The sequence below is a fragment of the Alexandromys fortis genome, unplaced genomic scaffold (genome assembly GCF_014885135.2).
Source record: "Alexandromys fortis isolate MF-2015 unplaced genomic scaffold, M_Fortis_MF-2015_v1.1 scaffold_88, whole genome shotgun sequence".
NCBI classification, from domain to species: Eukaryota; Metazoa; Chordata; class Mammalia; order Rodentia; family Cricetidae; genus Alexandromys; species Alexandromys fortis.
In genome coordinates, this window is record NW_026067961.1 from 2,683,620 (window position 1) to 2,696,005 (window position 12,386).

A 12,386-nucleotide genomic window follows, 5' to 3' on the forward strand; every position below is an offset into this window, starting at 1 on the left:
AGACAGAGCGAGACAGAGAGAGTGCAGGAAGTCACCTGCCAAGACCAGGCTAGGCTCTTACGTTCTATGGGATCCTGGAGGAGTGGGTGCAGAAGGGCTCTGGGGGTGCCGTGATACAGCCTCAACCTGAAAGACAGAACCAAGAAACCATGTCAACTGCCTAGCTCCTATGACCAGGACAGCCCCTGGGACCCGGCCTCCCAGAGCCTCTTAAATGTTGCTGGTCACATCTGCTGCAGAAACAGGGGTGGCTTAGGGCAGGGCCAGCCCGCCATGTCATTTTAAACATGCCTCACAGACCTGCAGCCCAAGGAGCAGGAAGCTAGAAAAAGGGCTGGAAAGACAGCTAGGTAGTCAAGGGCACTTGCTCACAACCACCTGAAACCCTATCTCCAAGGGATCTGATGCCCTCTTCTGGGCTCCATGGTGCACACACGTGCATACAGACGCACACATGCAAACAACAGTGATGATAATAATAATTTTAAGCTAGAAAGCAACAGAAATAGCCTGACTGCGAAGTCCCAGGAAGACACTGTCCAGCCCCCTGACTGGAGCCGCGTCTTTACCCAGGCATGACATTCCCATACACATCTGCGGGGTATATCTAGTTAACACGCTAGGCAGAAACTGCTCCTGGCATATTCTGGTGGTGGCCGAGGCACTGCCAGGAATCCTACAGTGCATGAGATGACTCCACAGAAAAGAACGGCCAGGCCTGGGGGAGCAGCTCCCGCACTGAGAAACTCAGATCTAGAGGTGCAGTGTGAACGTGAACCCTCGTCGGAAGGACTACACAGAGCTTCTCCGTCTTGGTTCGTCCAGTCTCTAAACAGCCTGGTGTGTAGCAGGCCCTCGACTGTCACCTGCTGCCTCTTGTGCAGAGACTAGCAGGCAGCCTGCCTAAAATCCCGAAAATGGGCGACAGATCAGGGCTTGGGCCTGCGGACAAACCCCATTCAACCCGACACGCTCAACCAAAGCTGCTTCTCACTCCACAGAAAAGAGCGACTCTTTGGCTAATTTAGAATTAGTACCCCCCCACACACACACACACGTGTTATACAGATATTCTTGCAAACAAAGCACCCACGTACATAAAATAAAAATAATTAAATCTTTAAAGAGAGAGAAACACAGAAGGTACCGTTTGTCCTGGGCAGCAGAGGTGGGAGACTCCGGCTTATTGCCAAAGATGCGAAGAATTCCAAACCCACAGGACAGCACCTGTAGGGAGCCATCCCTCTTCCTGCCTTCAGCGACCACTTCTACCACGGCCACGATGTTTGGGTGGTTCAAGGTGGTGTGGAAGTAGAAAGGCTGCAAGAGAGAAAGCGGATGCTGCTGGCGAAGGCGACGACAGGCAAGGACACACAAGCGTCAGGCCCCGCCCAGTACCCTTGTGGGGGAGGAGGGCATAGCATCCCCACCAAACCTTCACAGGCTGGGGAGGTGCAAGCTTGGGACCTGGAGTCCCTATCCCAGAAGCCCACGTAAGTGCCAGGTGGGTGGGCAGCCCACCTGTGACTCCAGCCCTGGAGAGCAGAGATGAGATCCCCAGAGACAGCTGACAGCAAGACCAGCATATCAGTGCGCTCTGGGTTTCACCGAGGGATGAGAGCCATCATCCCTTCCTTGTTCAGCTCAACGTACTTGTCTGGGGTTCAAACTGGCCAAGTCACATTCTCCTATCAACCTAAGGCAGCCAAAGGCACTCAGACACGTGTATACACCCACACAAATCTGTGTATGCACAAACAAATATGCACACACACACAAGGCACACACCACAAAACACGGATAGGCACAGTGGACCCGAGCCTCGGTCACCGCACAGCATAGAAACTTGGGCCACAGCTTGGCATGCTGACCCTCACCCTGCCTGATATGTATGTTTTATGGAGTCCCACTTAAGTGTGCTTCAATCAAGAACTCTTAGCCTTCCCTAAACTAAGAGAAGCCCACAGCCAGCACCTTTCACAGTGAAAATCAGCTGAGATCTGGTTGGGAGGTGAGGGGGTTAGGCCCTTAGTAACATAGGTGAGGGCTTTATTTTTTTAGACATGTGTATGGGGTGGGCTGGGGGAAGGAGCAATGTGCATCCCGAGAAGCCGGAAGAGGGACTCCGATCCCCTGGAGCATGGTTGTGAGCCATGGGTGCTGGGAACTGAACCTGGGCCTAGTCCTATTAACCGATAAACCCATCTCTCCATTTTTGTTTGTTTGGTTTTGTGTGCTTTTTGAGACAGGGGCCTCAGCAGCCCACACTGACTTCAAATTCATGATGTAGCTGAGAACGACCTTGAACTCCTGACCTTCCTGCCTCCATCTCCCAAGTGCCAAAGAACAGGCTGGTACCCCCAAGTATGGTATGATATCTTTTCATTAAAAGATTTTTGGAACCTAGTAGATATTAGTCAATTTCTTCTTAAAGGGCCTTCATTTATAACATTCCTATTCCCAAGTGCAAACGGAAATCTCTGGCCCCTGGGTGGGTGAAGGCATACAAGGGAAAGACACGGGACAGCTGAGGCAAATCCATTTACCTCTAACACATACACACACACACACACACACACACACACACACACACACACCTGGTTTGGTTCAATGCATTTGTTTCCAGTTCTAATTGGCCACATCACAAACCATAAGAGACAGAGGTGGAGCTTGGGGTTGGGTTTGCCAGCTCAGGGCCTCATGTGCTGGGCTGGCTTCCATACGCTGCCACCTTTCAGTGTCGGGGTGTCTAGCCGCAGCTGAGCACAAAGGCACCCCCTTCAGACAGCGCCAGGCATGGCAGAGGGTGACCAATGCCATGGGATTGAAATTCGGGCTAACACTCCTATTAGGTAGTCATTAGCATGGCGTCACCCAGAAAGTGGTTACTGTAATCACAGACTGTCAGCCAGGATAACGGAGGGACGCATTAAAACATCAGCCACGAACTATAAATCGTTATTCTATTATCTTTTATTGCAGAATGATGAAATAATGACCACTTAGAGCTGGCAGGTGGCAGGGCAGAGACGGAATTATGGGAATTATGCGTCGGGCTCCCAGACACTGCGGTTCGCAGAGCCGTGCTGAGCCTGTCACGACCTCACCTGCATATTTACACCTGTACATACTGGTTTTGTGAAGACTGCCCTCTTTCTCTTTCGGCAGTAAAACAAACATTTAAATTTTCACAGGAAGCAGTAGGCGTCGCCCAGTTTGGAGGTCACCTTGAAACTGCTCCACCTGAGCAATGGGACCAGTGGGGGCCAATCCAAGCAAAGCACCGAGAACAAGCACGCTGTACCACTTAGGCACCGCCTTTCATGGCCTCCAAGACAACGGCCTTGGAAAAAAGAAGGGGGAAAAATGCCAACACGAGAGCCTCCCCATCTTAGCCAGTCCCGGCATCTTTCGGCAAACACACTGAAAAGCCATCCAAGTTCAGGAGCATGGGCCTCATTCCTAGCTAAGAATGTGTTCTTTTCTAAACATCCAGTGTGGGGACCATGCTAAAGAGGCCATAAGGAGCCTGGGAAACACATCAGCCTCCAACAATTTCAAAGCACAAAGGCTTTATAAATGGCGGATTGGGCAACTAGGAAAATGCTTACATTGCTCAGGAGCCAAGAGCTTTGAGCAACTGGGGAAGCAAAAGCCTCTCAGAGATGGACACACGAACACATGCTCTTCTCCGTTCTTCTGGATCACCTGTGCCTGGGAGTACCCCTCCCCCGACCACTCCAGTTTTCCAGCATGGTGCCTAGGAGCACCCTTCCCCCCCTCTACCCCCCCCCCAACCGCCCCAGCTTTCCAGCATGCAAAACGCTTGGGCAGAATCCCAGACAGTGCACGGCTGACACCTGTGAGCAGCCCTCCAAGCCGGGGCAATTTAATTAGCATAACGCCATACGTTTTGAGGAGAAAACTGTGTGTCAACTAAAACAGCATGATTAAAAGTCTGAGTCAAGCCCATCAAATCCCCTGTGGTGAAAGTCATGCCAACAGAAGAGAAGGCTCTCTCTCTGTCTGTCTGTCTGTCTGTCTGTCTCTCTCTCTCTCTCTCTCACCCTGTGTCACAACTCTTTCATGAACAATGGCTCCTCCCTGGAGGGGTAAACCAATTAATAAATCATCCTGATGCCTTCATCCTCAGAAACAGACACACTGCCCAGGGGCCAGGTTTCCATTTCTTGCCCACAATGACAGAACTGAAAGCAGCTCTGACAGTGAGCCTCTAGGAAGCTGCACTCAGCCCTGCTGACAGCTAAGCCAACCTGCTACCCATGCTCACGGGACCAGCAGAGAGCTATGAAAAATTAAACCAACATCGTGCAAAGAAGTAATTCAAAACAAGTCATTAGAGGTCGAGGAGGTGGCTCCGTGCATATGACTTCTTGCCATGCCTGGGTTCCGGTCCCTAGCACCTAGGCAAAAAAGCTGCCACCTCCGGGCCAGAGTAGGCTCACAGTGGATGGTGGAGATAAAAGGAGAATCTGACAACCCTCCCACTTACCCCTGTGCAACAGAAACATGCACACGACATGCACATATACACACATGCACACAAACACATATGTATATATACATGAATGCAGACAAACACATGTGCACATACATACACACATATCACATACAAAATGCTTATGTACGCACATGCACACACATATGTGCACATGAATGCAACACATACAAACACATAGGCACACATGTGCACACACGTGCACACACAAGTACATATGTGCACAATGCACATATACACACCACATACAAACACATATATACACACATGCACACACATGTGTATACACATGTACGCTCACCCCATACCTGCACAACAACAACAACAAGCCTTTAATGCAGGACCTTCAGGAAAACAATCCACAAATGTGTTCTGCAGCTTCCATTACTGACTCTGCCTCAGCCTAGGCTCAGGTCTCCTGGCCTGTGCCCATCAACAATGACCACCCCACGCTGGGCCAATTCTATGCAACCCACGCTCCCCTAAGACATTCACAGGCTCAGTCTTGAAGTTGGAAGCTGGCCCTGCAGGGAAGGTGTCATAATGGTAAAGTCAGCACAGGCCAGAGAGAGCAGCCCAGCCCTCCATGGGAGTGCTTCTAGAGGGGCAATGCAAACTTGAACCCTGGCTGGAAGGTTACACAGGAGCTTGTCGGTCTCTGTATGTTCAGATGGGTACAGCAGGTGCTCAAACACCATCTACCCAGTGAACTTAACCCCACTTCATGGGCAGCGGCTGGGATCCTCATGGCTCACACTCAACTGCACATCTCTGCAGACGGTGTGCAATGGTCACAGAGCTGAGTGACCCTCCTGACACCCCAGCTTTGGCCCATGTGCAATTGGTAACAAACCCAGCACTTCGGCCAAAAGCTTGCCCTCCCTCCAGCTGGAGAGCAATTCCTTGGCTAACTTATAAAAGGGGGTGATCACACGCCACCAACCTAAAGCAAGAGACACCAGAAGACAGACGCAACCAGCCTCAAGTCCCTTGTCCCCAGTCATTGGCAGGCCATTCCCCAAACAGTGAGAGCCCAGCCTTGGCCACAGTCAACAGACACTGCTCCTGTCAGGCTCCACGCTAGGCGGATCCTAGGAGTGAGCGGGCCCCATGAGAAGCAGCAGCCAAGGAAACAATCCGAGAAGAGTTATGTCCACCTTAGAAGACATGGGGACGGCGCCGTACCGTGGACACCACGAAGACGTCTGAAGAGCATTTCCTAGAGGTTGAACAATTAACCATCTGAAAGGAAGCAAAAAGCAATTTCTCTGCCAGGGGAGATCTCAGAGTGCAGACTGGAGAAGACCAGGGACTAGGGACCAGTGAAGAGTCACTGTTTACCAAGGCACGTCTCTTCTGGGATGGCATCTCCCACTCACCCCTACCCTCTCCACCATGTGCCAGCTCAACACACCAGAGCATCACTCAGACCATCTACTGGCCACACATAGACCACACAGCCTCAGTAGCCCCGAGTACAGCCCCTGCTGCTGGTAGCTCCGTAACATCACAGCAGATCTGCCTGACTCACACGCCTCAGGGCCACCGCTGAAAGACAAGCAGCATCTTGGTCATCTGTCCCTATAGGCGTGTGGCCGGAGCAACTGGACAGCCAGTGACCACAACCACAGCACATGCTAAGTACCCACCCAGAGCATGTCAACCTCATACACCACAGGTGCAGGCACACACCACACACAGCAAAGGGAACTGAGCACAATATCCTCTGTTGTATTCTGGTGTCGGGAGACAGGAGGAAGCTGGTGTGAAGAGGCACTGATGGCTGTGGAGCGGGCTTTGTCGCTGGGCCATCACTGGCCTCTGCTGTTCGCACTGAGCATAGCAATAAGCTGGGAAAAGCCAGAGCAGGCAGTTCAGGCTTCGCCCTCAGGACCCCCCATGCTCTGGCCACCACAAGCTAAGCCTACATACTCTCCATTTCACTGACTCCCAACACACAGCCTCAACCAAAGGCAAATCAAGACTGCTGCCCGGGCTGAGCTGGCCAAGTTGATGTGGCTCCCACCAGCATAGGTAAACAAGTCAGGAACAAGCCTGGATCCTGGATCTCCTGGACAAAGGTCTGTATTGGGGCTCAGGATACCTGGCCAGCAGGGGGCAGTGATATCTGAGTGCATCTGGGCTTCTGGGGCAACTGAAACCCAGGGTAACACAATGTCAAATCCAAGACAAAGACAGAAGCAGCAGAACGGTCTCTCGCAGGGCCACTGGGTATTCTACAGGGGCCACGCATCTGTGACTCCCAGAACTGGAGATGGAAGGGCCCTGTGTCCAACCTGGCAACCTAGATCCCATGCTGGACCGAGTCAGGATCGCCAACAGGGAGCAGAGCAGAGATAAAGCCCTCTCTAAATGCAGAGTGAAAACAAGGGGACAAGGAGAAGGGAGGGGGTGCATCTGGACCTCCAGAGACCACCTGTCTCTGTGCTGGCTTCGAAGAAGGTTGCTGACCTAAAGCACAGCGATGCCTCCAGCAAGGCTCACCACCGAGGGCTGCGCGTGGGGAGGCTCCGTGCTCCATGCAACTGCTTTCTTCACCTTCAAAACAAGGACTCAAGATTGCCACCCTCCACAGGAGGAGGACAAGGATGAGGTGAAAGTCAGCCTGGCCCTCAGAAGTCCCTCCCCAGAGAAGGCCACCATCACCATTCATCACAGAAACTTCTCACGACACCAGGTTCCGTGGGCCTCTGCACACGGGAGAGGGAGACGGGAAATGGAAAGAGCCCGTCCATGCCTACAGGGCTGCCACAAAGGCAGGAGGGGCTGTGCCATCCCCCACCCGCTGCAGCACTGTCATGAGACAGGACAAGACTCTTCCAGAGTGACAAGGGCACAGGCCACCCCACACCTGTGCTGAGACGGCCCTCGTGCGGTCACACAGAGCCGTGTACAAGGTTGGCAGCACAGCCTCCTGCCACTGGCACGCTGGCCTGGCAGACCTTTCCGAGAGCTTTGCGTAAGTCACCCAATAACATCATGTCAGACACACTTCCGGTCCCCGTGACATAGATTTTAACAAGGTTTTGTTTAATCTTCTAACCTCTGGGGCCATTATCTCCCTCAGCTACCCGTGTTTAGTCTGGAAAGCCTCGGAATGCGCCATGCCAAGTCACACAGAATCATAAGGCCAGATAACGGCCAAGGTCAGAGGGCAGCATGTTCATAGACAGCCTGACACTCAGTGCCAGTTACAGCAAGAGCAGCTGTGGCAGAAAAGCAGCCACAGGGTGTAAGTGACCAGAATAGCCGCTCAGAACAGCCATGGTCCCCTCCACTGTCAGCCATGGTACCAACTGTCACAGCACAGTTCCCTCTGCCTCACTCAGTTCACCTGCTAAAGAGGAATAGCTCAGCCTTCAGAAGCTGTCACCTGGGCTCCCCACTGCCCCCTGAAGGCCAAGTATGAAACAGCATGGGGACGGTCCCTGCGGCCTCTTAAGCCCTTAAAGAGCCCAGCATCACTGGGAAGGCCCACAGGGCACAGCTGTCCACCACATCAGCCCCCAGCTCTCCTCGCCCTCACTCTGTCCTGCTTTGCTGGGCGCATTTTCCTCCCTGCTCATCCCGGTGTCCACTGCTTTCTCGTCTTGGCCTCTCATGGGCCCTCCTCCACGGCCCTTCCTTCCCAATCCTTCCGCCTCTTCTGAGAAGGTTTCACAGCTCACAGCCTGTCCCTCCAGTGGGATGGAGGCGTTCTGTCCCTGGGAAGTAGCCTGAGCTGAAGGCGGTCAGGAGGCTCCCCGAGGGACATGGATTCATGCTACGCCAAGTCTGAGGGCAGACGCTCTGCCATGCTCCACGTGGGCGAGTCATTTAACTGAGTCTGAGTTGCACCACCCGTGGCGGCCATGCTGAGTGAAGTGAGAAGCATCTAGGCTGGCAAAGCACACGTCTGGGTCTGTCTGTGAAATCACCCCCAGAAAGGACCAACTACAGCAATGTTTCTCAACTGGTGAGTGGCGCGACCCTTCTGGGGGGTCAAATGACCCTTTCACAGGGGTCACCTAAGACCACTGGAAAACACAAACGTTTACATTATGATTCATAACAGCAGCAAAATTACAGTTATGACGCAGCAGCAAAAATAATCTCATGGTCGGGGTCACCACAACATGGGAAACTCTACTAAAGGGTTGTGGCATTAGGAAGGCTGAGAACCGCCGAACCTCAGGGAGCTGACCCACTCGGAGTGCAGATGATGTCCTCCCGAAGCCCAGGGAGAGTAAGCCCCCGAAGAAAGGCGTTCTCTCTCCACTTCCTTTCGCCATGAGAGGACAGGCATGGCCATGTGTCTCTGCCGCGATGTTCCGGCCTCACACAGGACCAGAAACACTAGAGCCAAAGTGAGTCCTCATGCTGTTGCTCCCCAGGTATTTCTGTCGCAGCGGTGAATGTTAACACACCGTCAGGTGAGACCAGTAACCAGAGGTTCCCTGAAGGCGGTGGGACCCCCACATCCCTGCACTCCACTGTAAACAAAGTTGCACCACCAAGACAAGCTTTACAGCGGTGACCTGCTGCTCCAGGCCATGCCTAAAGGTCTCAGATGTGTGTGCTGATCGCCCACTGTCTGGGCTGCACAAGACAGAACCCAGCGCACCTTACCCTACCATAAAGCAGGCCCCGCCCATGGTCACCAGAACCCACCTCGTTGAAGATGATCCTGGGTGGCTGCCTGGACAGTTGGTTGGTGGGCTTCACCACGGTTTTCCATGTCCTCCCAAAGAAGTGTCTGTAGGTAACATCGAAGAGAGACACTCGCAGGTGGCATTCAAGCTCCGACAGCATGTCCAGGATTCCCTAGGAGACACCAGAAAAGGGGTCCTGAGAGCCACCCCAGAGCCACTCTGGGGACCCTCGGGAGGACTCCGGGCCTACCCCATATTCAGCTACAGAAAGCTCAGTTTCCTCTTGGCGACTACCTCTCTCCACAGCACCTGGTCTTGGTGGAGTTATACACCGTGACACCCAGCCTGCTCTGGCCAATCAGAACCCTGAAATGCCCTCGGATGGCATAAACGTAAGACACATCCAAAGGACACCAGAGGTCAGGTCATGTCAGTCAGACGCAGACCTGGGGCTGCTGACAGCCATTCTGTTAGCAGACGGGGCCAAGAGATGAAGGATACGAGTCCAGGTTGTCCCACACATTCACGTGGGAGCCTGGCTCAGACCACACCCGGGCTGATTCTGTGACATGTCTGTCACGTTGCTTAATAAACTCCTCTGGCCTAAGCCATCTGGGATGGATTTCTCCGTTTTCTGCAGCCATGCCAAGTCACTAGCTGGTGAGGACAGGACAATTCAGGGTCTGTGCTGATGGAGGGGCTACACAGGGGTGGCCATGGACGGGACAGCGCCCGTGAAACAGGAAGAAGACCCAGCCTTCCCAGATCCAGCTGTGAACATCACAGTCCTAGTAAACAACGACTGGATAACTGTGCAGAGCAAACGGGAGAAGCGGTGTCGCCTGTAGGGATGAGGATGGTGGAGCAGGGCAGGTAGGGGTGGGGCAGCACCGCAGCCCTCTGCCTGCAGCCTTCCCTCCAGCTCTTGCCTCCACCCTCCTCTCCACGTCTGCCCGGCCACTGACCCCACTCTCCCCCGTCCCCACGTCTGCCCGGCCACTGTCGCCATTCTCCACTGCACGCCTCCCTGACCACAGCCATCCCTTCTTCTCGGCCCTGCCTTGCATCTCCAGGGGACTGTCCAGGACTCTGGTCCCAGCTGGAAGGGGAGCTCAGCTACACTCCATCCTCAGGATCCCACCAGACCTCACACGCAGGAGCTCAGTTCCACTCAGATATTTCCCATTCTTCCCATGGGTTTTCCTTGAGATTCCTAAGGGGGGGAGCACTGGTTTCAAACCTTTCTTCTCTGACAGAGTTGTGCAGAGCCATTCAGGTCCATGATGGGAGGCATTGGCTACTGCCCGCACACGTTTCTGTCCACCATTGCTCAGTCTGAGATATTTTCCAACTTCCCTGTGAACTCTCCTCTGACCCACATGTTATCTGACAGTGTGATAATTTACAGCTATTTAAGAATTTTCTGGGTTGACTGTGATGGGTTCACAACTCCAAACCACAGCAGGCAGAAACACACTCCCTGTGATGTTTTCCCACGCTCACACCAGGGGCCATCACGCAGATGCACCACGAGCTGCAGGAGGGCCTTGGAGGCCAGGTCTTTCTCTCACCCATCTGCCTGTGTCTCTGTTGTGTCCAGGTCTTAACTATGGTACAACAAACACAGAGGCCTGTGCGTCCTCTTCAGTGACCTTCCAGCCTGAGTGGCTGGGGTCCTAGCTCCCTGGTCACCACCTATGGCATGTACCCCTCACCTCATCTCTGGCACTTCCCTGCACCCTACACTCCATCAGACACTAACTACCATGCATACCGGTATATTATTTGTGTTTTAATAAATAAAGCTTGCCTGAACGTCAGTGCAAAGCAGCCACACTTGTCAACCATACAGGCCAGGTTGTGGTGGTGCACGCCTTTAATCCAGCCCTAGAGAGGAATATAAGACAGGAGGAGACAGCTCTCAGACACAGTCTCATTCTGAGATTTCTGGAGACATGATCACCTACTTTCAGTCTGAGGTAGGGGTAAGACCCTGTGGCTGGCTGTTTTTCTTTTCTGATCTTCTGTGTTTTTATTATTTGTGCCACAACCACAGGCATTGTTTCCCTATACAGACATGGTTTACCTTTCCCCAGTGACTCCCAACTTATATACGTCTTTACATATAAATACGTTATGCTGTAAACAATGCAAATATAACCTTAAATGTTAACCTTTGGCATAACTTTGAAGCAGGAATTCCATTCACTAGAATTATATATATATATAATTATAGTTAAATATATATGTTAAAAATGTAAATACAGTCAGGCATGGTGGCTTAAGTCTGTAATCCCTCAAAGTAAATAAATATTCAAGAGGTTAAAGCAGGAGAATCTTAAGTTTGAGGTTAGCCTGGGCTACATAGTAAGACTTTGCCTCAAAAAAGAATGAGAATCAGGCATGGTGACGCATGCCTTAATCCTAGTACCTGGGAGGCAGAGGCAGGCAGATCTCTGTGTTCAAGGCCAGGTTGGGCCACAGAGTGAGTGACAGGGCAGTTGGGGCTGCACGGTGAGACTCTGGCACAAAATTAAAGAATTTTTTTAAAAAATCCTCATGTAATATGAACAATCTCTAAGACATGTTGTTTCTAGAATCATTTTTAAAACAAGATACAGATTATTTTTACATATATATATTATATATAAAACCATTTACACTTAAAGGAGGACAATGAGCCGGGTGTGGCTGCGTGCACCTGTGTCTCAACATTCACGAATCTGAGGCAAGAGATCTTGAGTTTGAGGTCATTCTGGGCTACACAGTGAGACCCAGTCTCGATGATGATGATGATGATGATGATGATGACAATAAGGGACCAGCCAGGCAGTGGTGGCACACACGTTTAATCCCAGCATTCCGGAGGCAGAGGCAGGTGGATCTCTGTAGGTTCGAGGCCAGCCTGGTCTACAGAGTGAGATTCAAGACAGCCAGGGCTACTCAGAGAAACAATGTCTCGAATAATCAACATAATAATAGTAATAACAATAATAACAGAAGTCAGAGAGTTGACCCAGTGGTTAAGAGCACTTAGTGCTGTTACAGAGGCTTAGCAACCACACCAGGTGGCTCCCAACTGCCCATAACTCCAGTTCCAGAGATCTGATGTCCTCTGCTGGCCTCCAAAGTCACTGCCACACAATGGTACATATAAACTCATATAGACACACATACATAAAAACAAAAACATTGCTTAGACTTTATGAAGTGCT

General features: G+C 52.0%; 1 protein-coding gene across 6 annotated transcripts in view; it reads right to left on the reverse strand.

The window, feature by feature from the left end:
* Window positions 1–12,386, reverse strand: part of Nphp4 (nephrocystin 4) — an 82,287-nt gene that overhangs the window by 62,270 nt on the left and 7,631 nt on the right. For all 6 annotated transcript variants that reach the window (XR_007593746.1, XR_007593747.1, XM_050153263.1 and 3 more), the window contains 3 exons: window positions 9,191–9,343; window positions 1,148–1,320; window positions 62–126 (listed from right to left, as the gene is read on the reverse strand). Coding sequence is in view for 4 of the 6 variants with exons in the window: in XM_050153264.1 (XP_050009221.1) it covers window positions 62–126; window positions 1,148–1,320; window positions 9,191–9,343 (391 nt within the window). In the remaining 2 variants the exon portion in view is untranslated. The remainder of the gene's footprint in view (window positions 1–61; window positions 127–1,147; window positions 1,321–9,190; window positions 9,344–12,386) is intronic.